Source organism: Sus scrofa, chromosome 7 (genome assembly GCF_000003025.6).
Source record: "Sus scrofa isolate TJ Tabasco breed Duroc chromosome 7, Sscrofa11.1, whole genome shotgun sequence".
Taxonomy (NCBI): Eukaryota; Metazoa; Chordata; class Mammalia; order Artiodactyla; family Suidae; genus Sus; species Sus scrofa.
In genome coordinates, this window is record NC_010449.5 from 48,756,243 (window position 1) to 48,781,510 (window position 25,268).

Here is a 25,268-nt window from a genome sequence, read left to right on the forward strand (position 1 = left end):
CTATGTCACACCACAGCAACATGGGATCTGAGCCACATTTGTGACCTACACTACACGGTAATACCAGATCCTTAACCCACTGAGCAAGGCCAGGGATTGAACCACATCCTCATGGATCCTAGTTGGCCTTGTTAAGCACTGAGCCACAAAGGGAACTCCTCCTTTCACTTTATTCCATTTCCAATGCTCTTTATTTCCTTATATAGATTTAAGTTTCTATCTGGTATCATATTCTTTCCTCCTAAAGAAGTTCCTTAGCATTTCTTAGAGTTCAAGTGTGCTGGAAAAGAATTATATCAGTTTTTGTCTATAAAAAAGTTTTTATTTCTCCTTCATTTTTGGAAGATATTTTGCTGGGTATGACATTTTCAATTGATAATATGGCTTTGCTTTCCGCACTAGGAGATGCCACTCCACTATCTTCTGACTTGAACAGTTTCTTATAACAAGTCAGCTGTAATTCTTATCTATGTACAAGTATTCTCTTTATGTACTGTACCTTTTTTCTCTGCCTGTAAGATGTTCTCTGTCTCTAGTTTTCAGTCATTTGAATATGATATATCAGATGGTTTTGATATATTTTACTTAGCCTTCTCTGAGGTTCTTGGCTCTGTTATTTATTGTCCATTACTAAATCTGAAAAATTCTTGGTCATCATTTCTTCTATCCCATTCTCTTTATCTTCCCAGTCTGGGAATCAAATTACATATGTCACTATTGCATATGTTTAATAGTGTCCAGTAATATGCTGGTCAATGTGTAACAACAAGCTCTCCAAGGGAAAAAGAGCCCTGATTTGTGGCATTTGCTAAGTTGACTGGTATAAATAATTCCATCACAGTGAATTTTGACCTGGGTTGAACTGAACAAAGAGTGGAAAGAGATGTGCACAATTGGATTTCATAAGCTAGTGCAAGCCAGGTTTGGTACATCACTATCATTGTTGCTCTGTTATAGATGTGCCGGTCCTAGATGCTCTGTCCTAGGGTATTTTTCCTCCCATTCTCTTCCTTTTTTTCTTCTTTTTGTCTTTTTTAGGGTGGCACTCACAGCATATGGAGGTTCCCAGGCTAGGGGTCGAATTGGAGCTGTAGCCACCAGCCTACAGCCACAGCCACAGCAATGTGGGATCTGAGCCACATCTGTGATTTTCACCACTGCTCACAGCAACACCAGATCCTTAACCCACTGAGCGAGGCCAGGGATCGAAACTGTGTTCTCATGGATGCTAATCAGATTCATTTCTTCTGAGCCATGACGAGAACACCACTTCCTTTTCTTAATTCATTCAGGTAATTCCTATTAATCTATCTTCATATTGCTTGTAGTTGATAAAAGAACACTTTCTATAAATTCTAATTTCAAAAGGTTTCTTTCACATGAAGCAAGAGATATACAAATAGTTAGAAAAAATCTTAAGTTTGATAGAGATTCATTAAAAATCCCTTTCACAATAAATTCCAGATTTCAAAATAACATCCATGCCTTTGTTTCTTTGGGATTGACCTTGGAGGCATTCAAATGGAAAATTTTCACTAAGAATATTGTCACCAGAAAACTCAAAATGTTTATTGCATCCAGTAAAAACCTCTGAAGTTTTCTTCTTCTGCAAAGATCAGAGAAAATGGCTCATAATAACAAACAGGGACACTATTTGATCCACAGCTTTAGAAAGATGGTCTGCTTTTTGGTGAAAATAATTGCTCCCTTGACTTTCTACAGTGAGGACTAGCATCTTTTGTCCTTTCTCTGGGCATTCATAGAAAGATAGAATTGAAGTCACCAGGTCCTATTTACCTACCTGTACAATCACTGTGCTACCCTTATAACATATTTCTAATGCACCGTATAAATGTAGATATGTACAGCCCAATGGATGGAGATACCAACTACTCCTGACAAAAGTCCAAATGATTCTGAATCCTTACAAATTTACTCTCCAAAAGAAGGTGTGTGGCTGAGTCCACAGGGGTGGGGGGAGGGGAGAGGCACCTCGACCTGGAAGTTTTTCAAACTAACTTCCATGTAGATTACAATGTTTAATAAATAAATCATAAACATGTGCAAGTGTGAGGCATATTCACACACACACTGCTAAAACTCAGTAACTATGGCAGCGGTTAGAACTTAGACAAAAATCACTAGACAGGGTGGAGGGGACTATTTTATCATTAACATTGTTTAAAATCAGTAGTGTGTGGGGGTAATAAAAAGCAGACCACTTTTGGCTGGTGATACACTATGACTACAGTTTACATAGCCTGGCTTCAGAAATGGGGCTGCTGAGAGTCATGGGATGGGTTCTGTGCCTCATCCTATGACACAGGGAGATGTCTCTGGCACCCCTCTTGATGTGGAATATTTAGGACCTGTTTTCTTCAGCGTTAGGACTCTAGCAAGAATCCTAAAACAACCTAAAAATTCTCGGCTATTATTCTGTTTCACACAATCTTCCCCTTCTCTGGTACAACCCCTTCATCTCAAAGAAAGAAACCCACATGCAGTCATGTTATCTGGTTATCTTTCAGGAACTCCCTAACGCCAAAAGGACAATGCTTAAACTCCTTAATAATAGGAATATGAAAAAGAAGGACAAAGAGCTAACATTTGCTGAAAGTCTATTAGCTGCCAACCACTTAGCACGAGTTTTATAATTTAAACTTTACAACTTCCTTAAGAGGTAAGTATTTTTATCCCAATTTTTCAACTGAGGAAACTAAGGCACAGAGAAATTAAGTCTGTGAGACACAGAGACATTAAAACCTAGTAGCACATAGCTACAAGCAGAGATCTGGGATTTACACCTAATTCTAATTCTAAAATGGGACGCTGAACCTAAGTCAATTTCCAAGCCCAGCCGGTCCCAAGACTCAAGACTTTTATGACGGACCTTCCTCTCTTTTTAAGCTGGAGTTCCCTGAACACACACACACCTTGGTTGCACATTGGATCACCTAGGGAAGATGTTTCCAAATAGTAATAGGGGCACCAGGGCCAGAGAAGAATAGTTTCTTTTGAGGCCCTGGGATTTTAATGTGTAGCCAAGAATGAGAAACACTTCTTTAGAACTCACGTCTGTGCTTTCCCCCAAACCCTCTGTTCTAACCTCTCTAAGGTTCTTGGGGGCTCCCATACACAAGTTTGTTTGTTCATGCCCCAGGGCCTTTGCACTTGCTGTTTTCTCTGGTTAGAAAATCTTCTGCCCATGATTTCTCCATCTGCCCATCCCACAAGATTCATCCCCAGGATCACCTCCTCTGGATCTTTCCCTGGACTCCTCTGAGAATAGGTTGTTGTTCCTCTGCCCCTCAGGCATTTTGTGCACAAATCTGTTGACATTTGCCCCCAAGTTATCTTAACTACTTTTGTCCTGTCCTCCCTTCTCGAATCTGAGCTCTTAGAGAACACAGATGAGCTTGCTCCTCTGCATCTCCATCTCATAAGATCATCCATGATAGATAACACGTCCTCTGAAGTACTTGCTAACTTCATAACTTTATTTTCATACGAATTAAAACTGCCATTGAGCAAGGAAAGCTATTCCCACCTATGGTAAGCTTGACCTTGAAATCACATGAGTTGAAGCCAGGCTCCTTTCCTTATCACGTGACCACCATACAGATTTCCATCCTGACACACAGAGAATTAGAGAGTAGACCCAAGAGAAGGCTGACCTTGCAAACTTGGCCCCACCAGGTTGCAGCTTATGCAGAAGCTGGTGTGTAGCTGCTCTGGCCAGGCCCAGGTTCCAGCTGGCTCTTCCCTGTTTGCCTGCTGTCCTGTCCCCTGGATTCTGTCTGCAGGACAGGACTCCTGTTGCCTTTTCCCTTCAGTTGGGGAAATATCTGATGGTGGATTTAACTTGGAGTTCAAAAATGCCCAGAAAAACTCAAATTTAGAATGGGGTGTAGTGACCCCAGAAGTGGACATTGGGGTCGACAGCAACCCTCTTCAGAGTCTACGATTCACACTCTTTTTTCCCCCTTTTTTTTTTTGGCCACCCCACAGCATATGGAGTTCCCTGGCCAGGGATCAGATCTGAGCTGCATTGGTGACCTATATCACAGCTGTGGCAACTCCAGATCCTTAACCCACTGTGCTGGGCCTGGGATTGAACCTGTGTCCCAGCACTCCAGAGATGTGGCTGATCCCATTGTGCCACAGTGGGAACTCCCAGAGTTTAGGACCCACTCTCACACATACTCTCTCTTTCAAGCCTCTAAACTACTCTTGAAAGCAGGTGTTGTTATCCTCATTTTACAGATAAAATGAAAAGAGAAAGAAATCAGAGAAATTTCATGGCCAGAGAAATCAAGAAACGTCCCACATCCCACAGCTAATCAGAGACAGAGCTGGGCTCCACGGCCAGAGCTCCCAGCTCAGAAACCTGCATCCGCATCACTTGATGCTGCCCGATTTCACCAGAGACCTTCCCTAGAAGAAGCTGAACCCAGGACTTCTCATCCTTGGCGCTACTGACATTTGCAGCCAGATAATTCTTTGTGGAGGAGGACTGTCTTGTGATCATAAGACCTCTAGCAGTATCTTTGGCCTCTACCCACTAGATAACCAAAGCACCTCCTGTTGTAACAACAACAACAACAACAAAATGACTCTTGAAATTACCAAGTTGCCCCTGGGGGCAGAAGTCACCCGGAGCTGTTTACTCGTTCAAGGATTTTATCCCATTCCAGTCGCAGATCTTGCTTGCAAATGACTGCAACTTATTCTGGCTAACTTGAGGTGGGGAAAAGGAAAGGTATTGGAATGATATCAGACAACTCATAAAATTGAGGGGGATTCTTAAGAAGAAGGTTCAGAAGAAAGGAGAGGGACCCAGTAGGGGGAGGTTCAAGCTGCCAAAACCACACTGTGGGGAGACGTCATTCATTCTTTCCCCTAGCATTTAACTTTACAACTTTGGATTGAGAGCCTACTATACTCTAGGTACTTGGGATACATCAGCAAGTGAAGCAGACAAAAGCACTCCTCCCCATGGAGTTTGTACTCTAGTGGGGAAAATAAACAATAAATAGAAAAAAATAAGTAAATAGCATGGTTAGTTAGAAGGCGGACAGTGTAGTCTTTAAAAATGCAGAGCAAGGTAAAGAGGGATGTGGGTGCCGGGGGTGAGTGGGAACAGACCAGGTCTCATTAAGCCATGCGTCTCTCTGGGTCAACAATGCCACATGCATATCACTACCTCTGGCCCCTGCTGCCCACTGTAGACCACTAGTGACACTGCTCCTCCTAGACAGTGGGTGTCACTGCGAGGCGAATGAATTCTATGTTCCCTGCTTCTTTGCAGGGCTCACTCAGCTTCACACGCTCAGGTGTGAGCATCTGCTTGGACAAACTTGGGTCACAGGAGAGCATCCCAGCTCCCAGGACACAGGACAGCAGGGGTCTGGCCATGACGGCTTCTCCCACTAAGATGTCCACAGGTGATGCCAGGCAGAAAAAATAAAAGGACACCAACTGTGAGGACATAAATCCAGAAATTAGGCCTGCTTCCCTTCCTGGTCCAAGATGGGAAGAGAAGGAAAGTATTACAATAAGCAGTATTACAATAAGCTGGGCGGATGAGAGGAACGAGGTAACCAGATCAGAGCACATTAGCAGGGAGTTGATGAGATGAGACCTTATCTCAACTAAAAGATTCTGGTTTCAGAAGCCAGCTCAGTTGAGCCCACTATGTGTCTTCTTGAAAACAGGTCCTTTAAAAAAAAAAAAAAAAAAAAACCAACAAACTGTAAATAATTCTGTACAAACTAGATTTCCACTTCAGTGAGTCTGTATTAAGCCAAGTCTGATGAAGAAAAATTGAGCCATTTAAATTGCTGTTTCCATAACCAGTACTGAGTATCATATTTAAATTTGTAGGAACAGTGATTAGGGCACAGAGGGTCATCGTTTCAAACACAGCATCCTTCTCCTGCGTTGTCTTAAACACCTCTTCTAGCTGTTTGCCTGAGTATGGGGCCTTGATTCATCTTCTAATTGTTGTCAAGCTGCAGTTCATTTGTGGAGGTTAAAAAAACAAAATGTCTAAATCAGCAGGGAAATGACATTCGTGCGCCTTCTCTTTCAGTTCATCTTTTTAAGCCTGTTTTGCATTAATCATTTATGAGATTTTCACATTGGCTGGGGGAAATCACAGCCAATGTCCATCTAGTCCACACAGGCAGAGGCAGACCCTCTGTTTATGGGTGCTATCTACCATGATCGACAGGTGGCTATACCATAGTAAACACTAAACATTTTAACACTTGGTGATAGAGACTTTGGGGCAATTCTTCTGTAATACGTCATGAAACAGGGATTTGGAAGTGACCTCGCAGGGCACAGAACCCACTCCCCTTTCACAGGAGTGAAAATGAGAGGCCAGAGAAAGAGAAGGATTTTTTTCAAAAACCTGCTTCCCTTCCTGGTCCAAGATGGGAAGAGAAGGAAAGTATTACAATAAGCAGCACGCAGAACAGCCCTGTTCCAGTAGCTACATTTTTTTTTTCCCTCTTTTTACGACTGCACCTGCAGCACACGGAAGTTCCCGCGGCTAGGGGTCAAATCAGAGCTGCAGTTGAGGCCTACGCCATGGCCACAGCAAGGCTGGATCCAAGCCACGTCTGGGACCTACTCCACAGCTTGCAGCAATGCAGGATCCTTTTTTTTTTTTTTTTTTTTTTGTCTTTTTGCTATTTCTTTGGGCCGCTCCTGCGGCATATGGAGGTTCCCAGGCTAGGGGTCGAATCGGAGCTGTAGCCACTGGCCTATGCCAGAGCCATAGCAACGCTGGATCCGAGCCGCGTCTGCAACCTGTGTAGGTTGCAGCTCACGGCAACGCCGGATCCACTGAGCAAGGGCAGGGATCGAACCCGCAACCTCATGGTTCCTAGTCGGATTCGTTAACCACTGCGCCACAACGGGAACGCCACAATGCAGGATCCTTAATCCACTGAGCAAGGCCAGGGATCAAACCTGTGTCCTCAGGGACATTATGTTGGGTTTTTAACCTGCTGAGCCACAAGGGGAACTCTCCAGTAGCCACATTTTAAGTGAAAAAGAGACAGGTAAAAGAAGTACTACTAATATATACTTAATACATCCAAAATATTGTCACTTCATTGAGTAGTCAGTAGAAAACTAATGTGAGATATTTTACATTCTTTTCTTTATACTAAGTCCTCAAAGGCCGGTGGAGGCTTCTATTTTTACAGCACATCTTGATTAGGAGCAGTCACATGTGGCTACTGGCAACCATATTCGACAGCGTAGAAGCTGTTTTATTTTTGCATCTGGGATGTTCCTTCTCTAATGAGCCAATGAGTTCTCAAAACATCTTTAAGAGTTGGCAGAATGGGAAAAATTCATCAAATAATTAGAAATTTAAGGTTAGGCATCTGGAAGACTTTCACTGCCTTGCAATGTGTTTCTAGGGAAGAGGAGTCTTTTTCCCACTTTGGTAATTTTAAGCTACAATTCAACTCCACAAATAGCCTTTGAGTACCGACTTGCTGGGCTCCGGGGAGCCCCATGAACACAACAGGCTTTCCCCACCATCCGAGGTCTCGCCCTTCAGCAGAGGAGCGATCTGTGCAGGGGGAGCCGCCAAGGGCTGAGGGTGGATGCACCCTACGTCTGTGGCCCTGTGGTTCTGGCATTGTTTGTGCCCAGCCTGTGGCCCCATGAAAGGAAACAGAACAACACATTAGAGCTGAGAGCGCTAAGAAAACACTCCTCTTTCCCTCTAGACTTTAACCATTTGAGCGATGCCACACAAGTCAGATGAGGATCTGTGTGTCAATCTGATGGCTGCTCGCTGGACCCAAGGATAAAATGGGCCTTCTCCTCCTTCCCTGTGCATTAAATGCCCTCCTAGTCATAGAGAGAATAGCTGCACGCCTCCTAGTGGGCGGATCACAGGAGGAGGATGCGTGTAAGAATGCCTGCCGTCTGCCAGGAGATAGAGGGGAGACTGGGCTCTGCAGGTCAAGGCCCTTTTCCAGTCTCAGCATCAGATGAGTCATTCCACTTCCACTGGAATGGTAAGGGTGATGCTTTCTCCCCCCCATAACTCAAGATTCCCAGGGAACAGGCTGGTCAGGGACTCCTGGGAAGGGAATGATGTTTCCTCTTACACATCCCACCTATGGCCTTAATACTGAAGCACGTGGTCAGCCAGGAATGTTAGTGTCCCCTGTGAAGGGGGACAGAAGAGGGAGACCAGCCTTTCATCAGGACAGACCTGCTCCTCCTCTCCAGGCAGCTACTCTGCAGACACCAACCTCTCCCACAGGACCAGTGACAGGCTGTTCAGCTTCAGCCCCCAAAGAGCGCTGGAATGGGTCTGAACAAGATACGAACTAAAGGCCACCCTGAATTTTAGGCCAAAAATGCACTCACTATTCTGTTTTCAATTTTGAGCTATGCAGAGTCATGCTGTCTAGAATAGGCCACTCAGAGACAAAGCAACAAGTACAAATGACAATACGGAACCTCTCCAAGAATTTCCATGCCAGTCACATAGATACTGCCCTAGGTGGGAACTATTCTCAAGCCCTTCCCATTTCTTATTTCCCAGGGAAAACTCAGGTCCAAGAATTTAAGTTCCTTTCCCTTGTCACTTGAAATTCATGCAAATTCTCACAAATTTCCCTCTTCCTGACCCCTCAATCTGGCAATTCCAGCCATGGGGGTTGTACCCAGAGACGGCGTAGAGAGAAGCTTCTTTCAGCAGGTCGAAGTCTGGGTTGACTTTTTTTGGAAGAGTTGAAGCCCTTGCAGGCTCAGTCAGTCTAAAATGACTCCAAGTGTCCATAGGAGATAGAAAGTTATCATAGCACCAGACCTCGACCTGTCACCCTTAGACCCCAGAGCAGTTGTCCTGGGGAACATTAGGCTTGCAGAGTGCTATGCCCCGAAGTCACCCAGACCCACATTTGCTACTGTCAGCAGATGATCTACTGGAGATGTGGCAGCCTCTTGGGTCAACAGAAAAATCACAAGGGGAAAGAAAAATCCTTTGTTTCAGTCCTGCCAGGATGCTGGCCCGTCTCTGCTGGTTGTCTAGAGTCCCCACCAATAAGCATTCACTGGCACGGAAGAAATGCCAATTACATCAAGGGTGTAATTGTGGTCCCAAGTCCTCCTCCTCCCAAACCAGGCAGAAGGCCAGCAGTCGCAGCCCTGGGGCTTCCCCTAGAACCCTGAATAGAGACAACACCTTCTGCTATGCGCTTTCCCCCAAATCTTGCCTTTCCAGCTCTCAGCTTCCCTTGCCTTGGTTAAGCTTCTCAGTTTTGCCTGGAATATGATCATCCCTTCCCCCCAAGCTTTTTCCTGTTTCAGCAGGGATTGGCTTCTCCTGGGTACCAGAGTTAAGGAATAAGATGAAGGCAGAAAACAAGCAAAAAAGGCTTTTACCTTCTACCCCTCAATGCTCAGCAGTGTGTAAATTGAAAAATCTGGAAATCGGCACAGGCAGCTTGAGCCTTATGTCCCCAGGGACCAGAGTGAAACACCACGAAGGGTCTTACCCCTCCCTGAAGTCTAGGAGGAAGCGAAGGCCTTGCCCAATCCCTGTGGGATTCGGAAGTTCCCAAGGAGTAAATCTGCATTTTCAGAGGCGATTCTCTAAGAAAAAATCTTCCTAGAACCTTCCCACACTGTTGGTAGGAATGTAAATTGGTATAGCCACTGTGGAACACGGTATGGAGGTTCCTCAGAAAACGAAATGTAGAACTACCATATGACACAGCAATCCCACTCCTGGGCATATATCCAGACGAAACTAATTCTAAAAGATACATGCACCCATGCACCCCTATGTCCATAGTAGCACTATTTGCAATAGCCAAGACATGGAAGCAGTCTAAATGTCCAACCACAGATGAATGGATCAAGAAGATGTGGTACATATATACACAAGGGAATAATACTCAGCCATTAAAAGGAATGAGATAATGCCATTTGCATCAACATAGATGCAACTAGAGATGATCATTCCAAGGGAAATAAGTCAGAAAGAGGACAAATGCCATATGATATCACTTATATATGGAATTGAAAATATGGCACAAATGAACCTATCTGTAAAACAGAAACAGATTCATGGACATGGAGACAGACTTTTGGTTGCCAAGGCAGAGTAGGGAGGGGTGGATGAACTGGGAGTTTGGGATTAATAGATGCAAACTAGTATATTTATAATGGATAAGCAATGAGGTCCTACTATATAGCACAGGGAACTATACCCAATCTCCTGGGATAGACCATGATGGAAAATAGTCTTTAAAAAGAGTATGTATCTATATATATGTACAACCGACACATATATGTATGATATATGTATCACCTTTCCGTACAGCAGAAATTGGCACAACATTATAAATCAAGTATAGTTTAACTAAAAAGGAAAAAAGTCCCTCTGGAACTCTCTACCTTGACCTGGGACTAGACATGCTAAGGAGAGGTCCCAACTAGCCCATCTTGCCCTAAGATGAACACAAGGCAGAGCCTTGCTTGGGTAGCAATTGACCCACAAGGTCCACTTATACTAAAGATGCCTGTTGAGCCAGCTACACACCTACAAACATCAGTCATGCTACAAGCTGGTGCAGATCACCAATAGCAAACTATCTAACTAGATCTTCCAACCCAGCTGCAGTCAAATCTCGACATGCAGGATTCTGTTCACTGACTTTTTCTTTTTCTTTTTTTTTTAGGGCCACCCCTGTGGCATATGGGGATTCCCAGGGTAGGGGTGGAATCAGAGCTACAGCTATGGACCTACACCACAGCCACAGCAATGCCAGGTCTAAGCTGCATCTGCAGCCTACACCACAGCTCATGGCAACACTGGATCCTTAACCCACTGAGTGAGGCCAGGGATTGGACCTGCGTCCTCATGGATACTAGTCAGATTCGTTACCACTGAGTCATGACAGGAACTCCTCGTTCATTGATTTTTAACTGCTTCTTTTCAGGGTCCTGGTCAGCCTATCATATGTTGAAGATTCAGGGTGCTAGTTAATCACACCCCTCTCCATTCCACATTGTAAGAAATAGAGAAATTTTATTCCTGGTGCAATTGGATAAAATCAGAAAATGGGACTTGGACCAAAGGACAAAGTGCTCTCTTTCCCCCTCCAGCTACAAGCAGAATATCTGAATAACTTCAGGCTGCCTCCTCAGGCTGCTCTCCCCATACCCAACTTCACCGTGTCCCTGTGGGGGCCAAGCCTGCCCCCACTGGCTTATCATGTGCGGAAAGCAGAGAAGAGAGAAGGCAGGTGATAGAAAAATTCCAAAACAGAGCTGGAGAAGGACAGGCAAGGACACACCTGTGCAATGGCACTTTTCCAAGCCTCCCCTATTAGGAAAGTCACCCCTTCTCCCATGGGAAAAGCAAAGAAGGTGTGGCGAGAAAGCCAAATGCCATCTCCCTGTGCTCTTGGTGCGAATTCCCATTTTTCTGGCTGGCAGTAAGTGGGGAGAGGAAATGGATGGTTCTGCCTGCAAAAATACAGGAATAACTAGCTCTGACACAACTATTCAGTAATTAGTAAGGAGTTGGCCCCAGGAAGGCTGTTAACACCCAGAGAAGTGAATTGACTTATTCTAGGTAATACAACAAAGCTAACCTGAGTTCCCAGACTGCCAAGTGACCCAGTATGTGCTTTATCCTGGGACCGTGTGCGCTTATTATTTACATTTCAATCTAAAAGGTACTAATTTTCAATCTAAAAAGTACTAATCACTTACCATATGACTGGCATATGGTATTTATCACATTTAATCCATATAACAATCTTACAGGGTGGGGACTGTTTTATGACCATATGATAGATATAGAAATTTGGGTGCAGAAAGGTTAAATAACTTCCTCAAGGTCATATGACCAGTAAAAATACAACAAAGTCGGTTTTCAGACTCAGACAGTCTGGCTCCTGGGTCTGTGTACTTACTATATTGCCACATTCAGGCAGGAGCCTGCTCCCCGAACCTAGACCCATGGCTCCACCACTGATCTTGGCATTCTTGCCTTTTGGGAGGCCCTGCTCAGGCAGCAGTGGGTGGCAGTGTTGTCAGGGAGCTCTCTCCCTCCTGCCATGGAAGAGACGGACCTCATCTCCTCTACATTCAGGTCCTTGATGTAGTGTGGTTAGCAAGACACTGTCCCTGCCCCATGGAACACAAAGTCTTCTCAGGAGAACCAACATGTAAATAGATGGTTACAACACAGTGTGGTGTGTGCTGAAGCAGGGATGTGTGCAAGATCTATGAGGGACAGGTGACAATGTCATTAACTCCTACCTCTGGCAGAACACATATGACACATTGAAACTGGGTCATTTGCAAAGAGACTAATCAAGGGACTGCCTACCAAGGGTAAGGCGGAGATGAGGTACAAAACCTGGGACTTGCCACAGCCAGAAGGCATCCCCACCCTAGGCTGCCAGGCAGCCCTCCAGACACATCACCCCTTTCCAGATTCCGAAGACTACACATCATCCCCAGGAAAGGTGATTTTATTAAAAAAAAAAACCACTTCTGTGGCCTCCTCACTGCCTCCCTGTGACTATCCACTGAGAGGAGCACAATGGCATTTTTTTTTATTTAATTGTACAGTTGCATTATTTAATTATAATTATTATAAATTCTTTGATGGAGAGGAAATCAGAATCAGATCTAAGAAGACTTCAGCATTCCAAAAATGATGTCCTATGACCCCCTTCATGGTGGATTATGCACTTATTTACTATGAAATATATTTCTTCTCCAGAGATTCCTTGTTTGTGTATCAATTGTAGATTTTTGGTTTGCAGTTAATTCTGAAGTTTTGATATAAGAATCTATGTGTACATGAGATTGTTTTAAGCTGTTGCTCTTTTAATCGCAAGTTCATCTCCAGTGTCCTGCATTTGCACCCACCTCTTCTCATGATTTCTGATTTTGGTGGTATAATTGTGCATGGATGATTTCATATCTTTACTGTATATGTACCTTTACTGGTGAGCCTTGTCATTTGTGAAATTTTTGTTTTCTGTTGCTGTCTTTTCTTTTCTGCCTAGAGAAGTTCCTTTAGTATTTGTTGTAAGGCTGGTTTAGTGTTGCTGAATTCTCTCGACTTCTGCTTATCTGTGAAGGTTTTGATTTCTCCTTCAAATCTGAATGAGGGCCTTGCTGGGTAAAGTAATCTTGGTTGGAGGTATTTTCCTTTCATCATGTTAAATATATCATGACACTCTCTTTGGGCCTGCAGAATTTCTGCTGAAAAATCTGCTTATTACCTTATCAGGGTTCCCTTGTATATCCCTTGTATATCATGTGTTTCCCTAGCTGCTTTCAAGATTTTCTCTTTGGCTTTAATTTTGGTTACTTTGATTAATATGTGTCTCGGTGTATTCCTCCTTGGGTTTATTTTATATGGTACTCACTATGCTTTCTGGATTTGAGTGAGTGGTTGCTTTCCCATGTGAGGGAAGTTTTCGGCTATTACCTCTTGGAATATTTTTTCTGTCCCCTTCTCTCTCTCTTCTCCTTCTGGCACACCTATAATACGGATGTTGGTGCATTTAATGTTGTCCCAGAGTTCTCTGAGACTCTCTTCATTTCTTTTCAATCTTTTTTCTCTTTTCTGTTCCGCATCCATAGTTTCCACTAATCTGTCCTCCACCTCGCTTCTTTGTTCTTCTGCCTCCTGTATTCTGCTGTTAGCTGCTTCTAGTGAATTTTTTATTTCAGTTATTGTATTTTGCATCTCTTCATGTTTAAGTTTTCTATCTCGTATCTCTTTGCTCAGTGTTTCCTGTAAGTTATCCATCTTTGCCTCCAGTTTATTTCCAATGTCTTGCATCATCTTCAGCATCAACAGTCTAAAGTCTTTTTCCTGGAGGCTAAGAATCTCCTCATTGCTTAGCTGATTTTCTGGGATTTTTCCTTTCTCCCTCTTCTGAGTTATAGTTCTCTGTCTTTTCATTTTTATAGGTTTTTGGTGTGGTGACCTTTTTACAGAGAATAGAGTTGTAGCCTCTCTTACTTCTGGTGGCTGCCCCCCTGTGGCTGAAGTAGGTATGGGGGCTTGGTGTAGGCTTCCTGATGGGAGGGGCTGATGCCTGCCCACTGGTAGGTGGAGCCAATTCTAATCCCTCTGGTGGGTGGGGCTTAGTCTCTGGATGGGATTAGAGGCAGCTGTGTGCCTGAGGGGTCTTTAGGTAGCCTGTTTACTGAAGGGTGGGGCTGTGATCCCCCCTGGATTGTTGTTTGCCCTGGGACTTCTCAGGCTGACTGATGGCTGGGGCCAGATTTTCCCAAAATGGCCACCTCCAAAGAAAGGCATGCTGCTGAATATTCCCCAGAGCTTTGCTTTCAATGTCCTTCCCTCACAACAAGCCATATTCACCCCTGTTTTCCCAGGAGGTCCTTCAAGAACTGCAGTCGGGTTTGACCCAGATTCCTATGGAGACTTTGCTTTGCCCTGGGACTCAGTGCACGTGAAAATCCATGTGCGCCTTTTAAGAATGGGGTTTCTGTTTCCCCCAGTCCTGTGGAGCTCCTGCGCACAAGCCCCACTGGCCATCAATGCCAGATGTTCCATGGGCTCTTTCTCCCAGTGCCAGATCCCCACACTTGAAAGTTTGATGTAAGGCTCAGAACTCTCACTCCTGTAGGTGAGTCTCTGTGAACCAGAAAGTTTTCGGTCTCTGGGGCTTCCCACCCGGGAGGTATGGGGTTGTTTATATCGCGAAATCGCCCCTCCTACCTCTTGATGGGGACTCCTCTTTTTCTTCTGGAGTAGGGTATCTTTTTTAAGGTTTCCGGTCCACTTGGGTGGAGATTTCTCAGCCTTTAGTTGTGAATTTTGTTGTTTTTAGGAGAGAAGTTGAGCTCCAGTCCTTCTATTCTGCCATCTTGGGAACTCCTATGTCTCCACAATGGCAGTTTTATAAAATTGCTGCTGCCAGCTGGATGTATTTTGCCGAGTACAACTTTGACATATACTGAGCTGCTTGGAGCTCCAGCTCTTATGCAGGTTACATGTTTATAGAGGTTCATTAAATCCTGCATTCTGAAGGAAGCTTGGTGGAGGCAGAAGATATAGAGGCTAGAGTTTTCTGGAAATGTAGTTTGGAGCCAGACGGACAGTATTCTTGCAGTCCGTGGAATGCCTGCTAGGAAAACACAGAGAGGGAGTCCTGGATCCAAAGCAAGAAGTGAGAGCTGGACCAGGAGGCAGGGAGAGACAAGTCCTAGACTGGGGAGAAAAGCAGGATGATTGATGGACCCAAGCAACAATCCACAAGAATTGAGGGGGTAGAGAGCTGGTGGGCAAAGGGAGGACTGACTAGAGGTATCTGCCTGAAGGAGGGTGCACCTGAAGCACTTCGTGACCTAGGATTAATTCTGAAAAAGGCAGAGCCCCTAACCAGCATGATACTCCTCCAGACTCTCTCATGAAGGTTACGCTACAGTCCTGAGCAAGCTGCGAGATGAAGTCCAAACAAAAGAGGTGCTCGCCAAAGTCAAGCTGTCTGAGTTGGACTCAGATGCCTGTGCTTATGTTTAGAGGCTTACTTCCCTGGCTTTGAGGATTCCTATTGCGGAGTGGGAGAGAAGAGAGCGATCAAGAAAGGCAGCAGCTGTGGAAAAACAGAGAGTAACCACATCAACAACAGCAGTGGTCCTGGCCCTGGTCTCTCTTTGCAGACAGAGGAAACAGGAGACAATGTAGGCAACCAAAGAGGGCCACCAAATACCCAAGGAAAAGCTGACCAGGCCAAGGACCATGGGAATCTCAGGACGGTCTTATGGGAGACTCTGGTTCCAACCCATATTCTCTGCACTCACATATTTAGATTTCTGTGCAAAAGGCATGAGTGAATTTAGAGATCTGTCCGTTGGCTGGATGGGCATTCAGGGTCAAATGCTAAGATCATAACTATCCTGGCCACGGGTGATCGCCAAACCTGGGGTTCTGGCCAGACTTTTAAAGGAAAAATCCAATATAGATATTTGAGGCTGAATGAACATATTTTTAATTAAACCATGTACCCAAGTATATCAAGCATTGGAAAGGTGGTTCTGTTACACTGATGCTTCTGTTATTTACCGAGAACTTAATGAGCCTCTGTCTGAAATGCCATCACTGAGAATGCTTTGCAAATCATGTTTGCTAAGAGTAAACAGCTGAATTTTCAATATACCTCACTTAGAGATTAGTATGGTGCTTTGAGAGTAATTAAGCATCATTACTTTAGAACCAAAATGTCCCACACAGTGGGTAAAATAACTGCATATATAATTGTCTAGACATGCCTTTAAGCAAGAGAATTCCTGGTTTAAAAGGGAGATCAGTGATGGAATGGGAAGACTGTTATATTGGTTTTGTTTTTCTGTACGAACCTGAAGAGACCCACAGCGGTGGTTTTCATAGTTTTAGTGTTTTGTTTTCAACTCAGAATAGGAAATTCTTTCATGTTGACCTGAGAGGCTCATATTTCCTCTTTAATATCTTCATCTGTCTTACTGCAAGGTCAGTGTTTACTGGTAACACCTGCTTACTTAGGTTGAATCCCTGAGAACCCAGCTAGCCAAGACTCCTGGCTTCAGTGAGCACGCACGTGCATACACATTTGTGCACGCAAACACACACACACACACACACACACACACCAAGCCTTAGAGCAGCATTATTGATGTTTAGGACTGGATAATTCCTTGCTGTGGGGATAGGGACTGTCTTGCCCACTGTAAGCTCTTTAGCAGTAGCCCTGGCCTCCCCTCTAGCTGCCTGTGATACCTTCCCAAATTGCATGATTTTTTTATATGTCGTTGGTTGGATTCAATTGGCTAAATTCGTGTTGAGAATTTTGGTGTCTATATTCATAAAGATATTGGCCTATGTTTTCTTTTTTGGTAGTATCAAACGGTAGCAACCAAAAATATCTGCAGACATTGTCAATGTCCCCTAGGGGGCCTCATCGCCCCTAGTTGAACGCCACTGATTGAACAATCAAGGTCTGCATGGGAGTCCTCTCTTTTTCGAGGAGAATGTGAGGTCAAGGGCCTGGCTTAAGAGAAGGACTTGGCAAACCTTTGCTCTATGCCCCTAAAATGGGCTGCCGACCTGAGCCCCAGCAAAGATACCTAACAGCCTACACAAATGGCACAAGGAAACTGCTGAACCGGTTTCAGAGCTACTCTGTTCTACTCCACTGCGGCTGAACTGTTCAGACAAAAGTACAGCCCTCTTAAGGAGGGTCCAACAGAAAGACAGATGGAAAACAACTGAAGGCAGCAAATACCTGACCATATTAAAGCAGTCATAGATTTCTTTTTTTGAAGGAAAAGGATTTACAATAATTAACAGCTTAGTGAAGGCTGTTTGATTGGTTGATGGGGATGTATATCCCTGTCTGATTCCCAAACATTTTTGAGACTGTGAATGTGGTTCTTTTAAGATTTGTCCTGGTTGGACAGAAACTGTGGTGAGTTTTTATCCAGAAGAACAGACAGGTAGCATGTTCTCTCTGTTGCTGGTGGGGAGAGAGAGACAGATGAAGAGTGAAGGTACCACAAGGATGCAGTTTAAGGCCTTCCCCAGAGGGGACAGAAGAGGGCAAAGGGAGTGGGCATATCTTTAGAGTCTGTTCTGTACTAAGAACTCTGCCTGCATGTGAAACTTCATTTTAGGATCAATATTGTCCTTTGAGATTTAGATCAAAATGACTCGAAGTCTTTCAGACCCTAAGGGGAACCCACGCTCTCTCTCTTAAGATTTCCTGGAGCCTCACATTCTCACTGGTCCCCTTTACTCAGAAGCCTGACCCCTGACTCTTTTTGTTTCACTTACATCTCACTCCATTTATTTTTTCCTTCAAATGCTAAATAATCTCTTCCCTTGACTTCCTCAAAATATCCTTTTCTCTCTTTCTTCCTTTCTTCCTTTCTCTCTTTTTTTCATTCTTTCTTTCTCTCTTCTTTCCTTCTATTTGTCTGTCTTTTAGTCTTTCAAATTGACCATTTATTGCGTACCAGGCAATGCTGATAGGAACTGGGAATAAAAAAGAGGAGTAAAATCAGACAGGCTCTCATTGAACTCAGAGAAGACAGACAAAGATCAAATTGTGATACAACGTAATACACAATGATACGAACAACAAAGTGACAGTCCATGAAGCTGGAAAGCATTTTCTAGCCTGGCAAGTCAGGGAAGACTTCCCTGAGTCAATGACATCCCTAAATTCTGAGGGATGCACAGGAAGAGGCAGAAGATAATCCAGGCAGAGAAAACAGTGTATCCTAAGACTGTACAGCAGAAGGGAGCCAAGGCAACAAGAGAATGCCAAGTAGAAAGATAGGGTAAGTGTGGCCAGAGATGGGGAAGACATGTAGAGATGTAGGTGGGCCAGGACATGCAGGACAGGAAAAAACTCAGTGTGGTTTGTTGTTTTTGTTTTGTTTTGTTTCGGCCAAGCCCCACAGCATGTGGAGGTTCTCTGAGCCAGAAATCCAAACTGCACCACAGCAGCAACACAAGCCAGAGTAGTGACAGTGCCAGATCCTTAACCCACTGAGCCACCAGGGAACTCTTTGTCTTTATCTTTAACATTTTTTTTTTTTTACCTTTAATTTTAACCTTTCTGAATTAGGTTTGATTGTGTACCCTTGAGAAAGCATAGAGTTGTACTGGCTTTGTTAAGTAACATATATATATATATAGTGAGTTTAGCTTATTTATATTTGTTAATATCAATAAAAGGTTTGGTTTCAGTTGTCATGCTGTTTTTTGTTACACTTACTATAAGCACATAAAGTCCTTTCCTCTTTGGCTTCCAAGTGCCAAAACCTAAGCAGTAAAACAAAGTAGCTTAAGTGAAAATGTAGGTCTTTTTGAAAAGTCACTGGGAAAACTCACAGAATGTAAGGTGGAATTAGAAACCAGGGAAACAGATTAAAGATACTTTAATAGCCAAAGTGATACGGATAAAGATAAAATGAAAGCAAGTGTTATGATCTGGGCGTCAAATAATCTATAATCTAAGAATAGAAGTATTAAGCAAAACAAAGAATATTTTATAGTGCTAAAAGCATAATGAAGTTATCATTGTCATAAATTTCTATGCACAAAATAATATAGCAGCAATTTTCATGAAGCAGAAACTATAGAAGATAAAAGGAAAACTAGACAAATCCACATTAATAATAAGATAATTTAAATCACCTCCTTCTGACCGAGACAGATTAAGGAGAAAATATCTATCAAGGATAAAGCAAACCTAAATAAATAATAAATTAAGTATATCTTAGAGCTATATTTCCAACTTGGTACCATGATAATACAGAATATTCCCTCTTTTCAACTATCTTTAGACCATTTAAGAAAACAGACCATATTTTAAGTCATAAATAAAATCTAAATTAATTTCAAAAATTGACATACGATTCTGGCCAGAATAAATAATGGTTGTGATATAGTAGCTCATTGTGCTTTTGATTTGTAGTTCCCTAATAACTAATTAGTTGAGCATCTCTTCCTGTGCTTATTGCCAATTTATATATGTTATTTGAAGAAATGTCTATTCAGATCCTTTGCCATTTTTAATTGGATTATTTGCTTTTTGTTACTGAGTGGTAAGAGATCTGAATACCAGTCCCTCTTCAGATATATGACTTGCAAATATTTTCTTCCATCTCATGGATTGTCTTTTAACTTTCTGGATAGTATCCTCTGAAACACAAATTTTTTTAATTTTTATAAAGTCCAACATATCTATTTTTTCTTTTGTCACATTTGCTTTTGGGTTCTAAAAAACCATTCCCTAATCCAACATCATGAATATTTACTCCTGCGTTTTTTCCTAAGTTTCTTAAGTTTTTCCCTAAAACTCCTTAGTTTTATAATTTTAGTTCTTATATTTAGGTCTCTGATTCCTTTCAAGTTAGTTTTTGCATATGCTTTGAGGTAGCTATCCAACTTCATTCTTTTGCATGTGGCTATACAGTTGTTCCAGCACCATTTGTTGAAAAGATTACATATTCTTTATTTGTTTTAGCATCCTTGTCAAATATCAATGGACCATAAATGTGAGGAACTTTTAATCTGGATTCTCAATTATATTTCATCTATCCGTATGTTTATCCTTATGTGAGTATGACATTGTTTCGATTACTGTAGCTTTGTGGTAAGTTTTGAAGTTGGGAAATGTGAGTTCTCCAATGACTTTTTTTTTTAAACTCTTTTTTACTTTTTTACCATTTTTAAATTTTTTTTAACTATTTGTATTTCTATGTGAATTTCTAAATCAGCTTGTCAATTCCTACAAAAAAATAGCAGCTGGAAATTTGGTAAGAATTGCACTTTCTATGTCTTGTTTTGCTTCATTTAGTTTCAATGATGAGATTTTGATCTATGGAGACTTTGATAAAATGACATTGAGCAAGAGACATTGTGCTGTTTGCCCTTGTGATGCCAGCAGAGACCCTAAAAGTCTACAAAATGCCCCAATAGACAATAAACCAAATCAGCCGGTCTTTCCCTGTGTCACCCTGTGAACCCAGAGGCCACAGCAGCAGAAGGGCAGGAGGCCTGAAAGTGGTCACAAAAAACCCCCTCAGGCTCCCATTCCAAATATTCTTATTAACTAGAAACCTTATCTGATTATAGCCATCAAGGTTCTCAGACCAGGAGTGGACATAAGTCAGCCCTTTCCCTAAATTGTATCCATTTGAGTTTTCTACTCATCACACATTTCCTTTCCAATTTGCCCTGCAAAGACTTTAAACTTCTAGATAAGCTCAATTATGCAAAGAAAAGTGCTTTTTCCCTTCATTTGACAATAGTTTTCAAGAGAGGCCTGGCGAAAGCTGAAAGCTCAGCTGTGGGGCTCCTTTTGAAAGAAAAATTGGCTTCTGATTATACATAAGTGATAATGAACGAGGAATACATATTACGCTGGCCAGATTTACATATGCAAATTAGACAATCTTCCCTTAACTTCTCTTTCACCAGCAAAAAATATGGTAGGGATGCCTGAGCCTGACTGAATGATTCATGTAGACCTCAGCCATCTTTCAGTGAGTTAACAGCCAGTATATTGAACGGCTTCAAGATAGAAAATCATTCTCATATCTATGTCCTAAATGTGGACTAACTCTGCATTTAAAATTTGTATTTGTTTCCTCCTAATGAACTTAAAATGGAGGCTGATGCTATAAATAGGTGTGCAGAGTCGAAATCCAGGTTTGACCACGCACTAAATGCCTTCTCCGTCCCCTTCAGAGACCAGACCTATGCATTGAACATTCTGTACATAGTAATCAAGTAAAAGTATTGCTGACCTTGCAGACTCGCGTCTCTACAGGTTCACTTGCAGTGTTGGAAAGCAGATGACCTAAAAGTAGGAAAGAAAATAAGTGAAACAAGGTGACTGACCAACATGGTCTTTTATAGGCTATTATCTGATAAAAGTGTTACTTATTTCTAGGAGAGTTACTATAATTCTTGTCAGGGTAGAAGTCAGAGGCCTTGATTCTGCTCTCTGCTTATGTCTTTTTTAGTTTCCTGACACCTTGGGGATCCTTGGCCAGGGGCAATCGAAAATGACCCTTTTTTCCATGGCGCCCAGTGGGCAGAATAAGAGTTCTATCCCACAAGAATGGGATGCATGAGGCTCTCTTCTTCTCTGAGTTGGAGACAGCAAGCCTCTGACTTGGGGATTAACCTTCAGAGCCTGATTCCAAGCTCTTAGGCGCTCCATCTCTTCAAGCCCTCCCACCTCCACTGCAGCAAGATAGAAATTCTGACTTAAGACACGTGGTAAGATAATAAGTGAATGGCCTTGGTCTGGAGTCAGAGAAGAATGCCCTATGGATCAACTGTATAAATGGACCACCATATCCAGTTCTCCAGGCCACCAGACATGTGTGGTTGCTGAGAAATGAAGGAACAGGTAGGCTCACCTGAAGCTGCCACGAGCAATCCACTGGACTCCACAAGGCCACATAAAACCGAGGGGAGGGAGGGTCCTGCCCAAATCCCACCCACGCAGAAAAACCAGGAGTCTAGTCCTATCTCCTGGTCCCTAGACTCCACCACCAGGGCACAGTATAATGGAAATGTCCCAGGATCTACAGTGACACACCTGGAATTCAAATCCTAACTCCCTTACTTAGTAGCCATGTGACTTTGGTTGGCTCTTTTAATTTTTTTAAGTCTTGGTCTATTCAGTTGGCCTCTTCAGTTAATTTTTTTTATTATTATTTTTAGGGCCACACTCATGGCATATGGAGGTTCCCAGGCTAGGGGTCTAATCAGAGCTAATTTTTCTATGAAAATGACCAGTGTACATCAACTCTCACTTGGCTTCTTCCTATTCTAGACCTTGATAGAAGCCCTGGTGACTAGATAGACACCGGTCCCACCCACAGGAGGGTGTGGGACTCTTGATGGGTGTGGGACTGGACATCAGCCACCTTGATGAGAAGTACTGAGTGGCCTCAGAGTCCTGCCCACACTCCACCAATGCTACCTACACTCGACAGTGAGGCTGCTGCTCCTGTGTCACATGCTAGGAGTGGGAACACGACAGGTCCATATGGAGGTTCCAAGCACATGCAACTCTGAGGAGGCCATAGAAGGCTAGTTCAGCAGTTTCAGTGGCTCATCAGAGATATACTTGGGGGGAAATGACAGATAGGTATGCAGGAGATCCATGCTCAGAGTGAAACCGGTCTTCATCCACCCTGGATGGCTTTTTCTTGCCCACATACCATTCTAGGAAGAGTCATCCATACTCTTTCTTTCTTTCTCCAATTCCCCACCACACTGCCCTCAGCCCACAGTGGTTCGGCTCTAGCCTCCATCACTCCATGACCTTGCTCTCATCAAGACCACCCGTGACCTCCACATTGCCAAATCCCAAGGGCACTTTTCCCCTCCTCACTACATTTGCCCTTTCACCAGCATCTTTCACCAGCCTCCTTCTTTGATTTTTCTCAAGTCTTTTGTTTTTAATCCCTTCGTTTTAATCATTCTCTTAACAAACATTTTTTTTTAGTACCTTCTACTAAAAAAAAGTACCAGGCACTGGCCTAAGCACTGGGAATATGGTGGTGAACAAAAGCAGAAATGATTCTAATCCTTTTGGAAACTACACTCCAATGGGAAAGTCATGTATGCATCAAATAACCACACAGATAAATGTTGTATTGTCATCGTAACAAGCGATTCACTGGAGAGGGAGACTGTGCAGGGAAGAAGGGACTTTGACGTAGCCAGGGAAGTCAACAAAGTCTTCCCCAAGGACGTGAGCCTTGCTGAGATCTGAAGGATGGATGGGACTTCACTAGATGAATGGGGTGAGGAAGAGCCTTTCGGGCAGAAGGAACAGCCTATGGAAAGGTCACTTAGCAGAAAGATGGTGGATAAGTCTGAAAGGTGACTTGGTCCCATTTCCTAGAGCCCAGAGCAGGGATTCTGGTACATGTGATTTCTTGAGAAGCGCTCTCAGGAGAAGGGGGCGAGGGAAGCAGGATGAGGAACCAAGGAAGGATGTGGTCTTAGCTGATCCCATAGGGTGCTCTGGAGTGTGAATTACACCAGGGCTGGTTTCCCTTGAGGCAAAGTAATAGTCTTTAGTACTTTCTGTAGAAGCCAGTCATTGACTGTTGGTTACACAGGGGAAATGGGGTGAGCGCATGCCACCTGCCAGGTGAAGTCGCTCCCATTGACCAAACGCAGTGCTCCAGAGGTGGGGCAGCTGTGAGACATCAGCAGCCACACTCACAGCAGCTGGAACATGGACACCCCCGCCCCATAAAGGTGATTCAGGCCAGACACCAACAGCATCCACTGCAGAGCCATATGGCCAGAATCCTAGCAAAAAGAAGCTCTCTCCTAATCCTTGGCCCTCAGCTAAGTCTTTTCCCCTCTCTCTTTCCCAAAGTTTTGTTCCTATAAAATCTTTGAGTGCCTCTCTAGCCCATTCATACACCATGGTTATTTCTCCATCTTTTGGATCCCAGGCTAGAGTTCACTTCGGGACACCGCCTTGCCACCCAGATGTCTGGCCCCTGGGGCCTGGTAGCAGCAACACTTCAAAGCCTTCCAACAAAAGAAGCACAGGAGTCAAATTCAGAAAACACCAGGAATGTTTGACAGTCCGTGCTAGAGAATTCTGAGGCCAAGAGGTCAAAATAAGGCTGGTCACCCAGTTAAATGAAAAGTCAGGAGCCCAGAAGTGGGTACCCAGAGGTGTCAGAGCTGACGTGAAGGGAAAGCCCAGGCAGTGAGGGGGGCTGGGTCCGGGAAAGCAGGAACAGGAATGCCTGGCACATTGCAGAGTGTGGTCCAGGCAGGGACAACCCTGGAGGAGCGGATGCCCTTGAGGAGCTGCCATGCTGTTGCTCTGGCTCCCTCCCCATGCCTGGTCGTGTGGGCTGCTGCCTGGAAAGTACAGGATTTTCTTCTTTGCTTCTGGCTTTTCACAGTAACTTCCATTGGGCCACCACTCATATTCTGTGTAATAGACTAAACACGAAACATTCAAACTGAGCAGAGAATGGAGCAGGCACGAGAAAAGAAAAAGAAATGTTAAGATTTTTTAGCTTTTATAAAAGTTACCCCATAAATACATACAGGGTACAAATAAGTGTTAACAGTCTACTTGTGGTAATCCATGCACTAAAATATGGAGCTTTAATATCTCAGCCCCACTCAGGATTTGGTCTGACTTTCATAAACCAATTTCATATTACTTTATATACAGAGCAAGACAAATATAGCAATCATTTATTGAACAACGGTGCTAAGCTTTGCATAGTGCTAGGTTTTACATAAATCATCTTCTTTTAATCCTTTCAACAACCCTTAGGAAGGGTTGTTATTATCTCCATTTTACAGAGGAGAAAACTGAAACTCAGAGAGGTCAGCAAGCTGACATTTGGCAGAACAAGTATAAATTCAACTCTTTCTTATGACCACAAAGAGACACCATTCACAGCAGAAATACCAGATCTCAGGTATCCGAATGAAGTTTGCTCCTTTCAAATAGGCCCTCAAGAGACCACAAAATATTCTTCTTTAGAAATAGCCTTGTGAGCCTAAAGCATAATCTTTTTTTTTTTTTGCCATCTCTTGGGCCGCTCCTGCAGCGTATGGAGGTTCCCAGGCTAGGGGTTGAATCGGAGCCATAGCTGCTGGCCTATACCACAGCCACAACAACATGGGATTCGAGCCACATCTGCAACCTACACCACAGCTCACG

General features: G+C 43.5%; 1 protein-coding gene across 2 annotated transcripts in view; it reads right to left on the reverse strand.

The window, feature by feature from the left end:
- LOC102167410 (5-formyltetrahydrofolate cyclo-ligase) overlaps positions 1-25,268 on the reverse strand; it is a 155,975-nt gene that overhangs the window by 38,725 nt on the left and 91,982 nt on the right. For both annotated transcript variants that reach the window (XR_002345772.1, XM_021098847.1), the window contains exon 4: positions 21,343-21,395. Coding sequence is in view for 1 of the 2 variants with exons in the window: in XM_021098847.1 (XP_020954506.1) it covers positions 21,360-21,395 (36 nt within the window). In the remaining variant the exon portion in view is untranslated. The remainder of the gene's footprint in view (positions 1-21,342; positions 21,396-25,268) is intronic.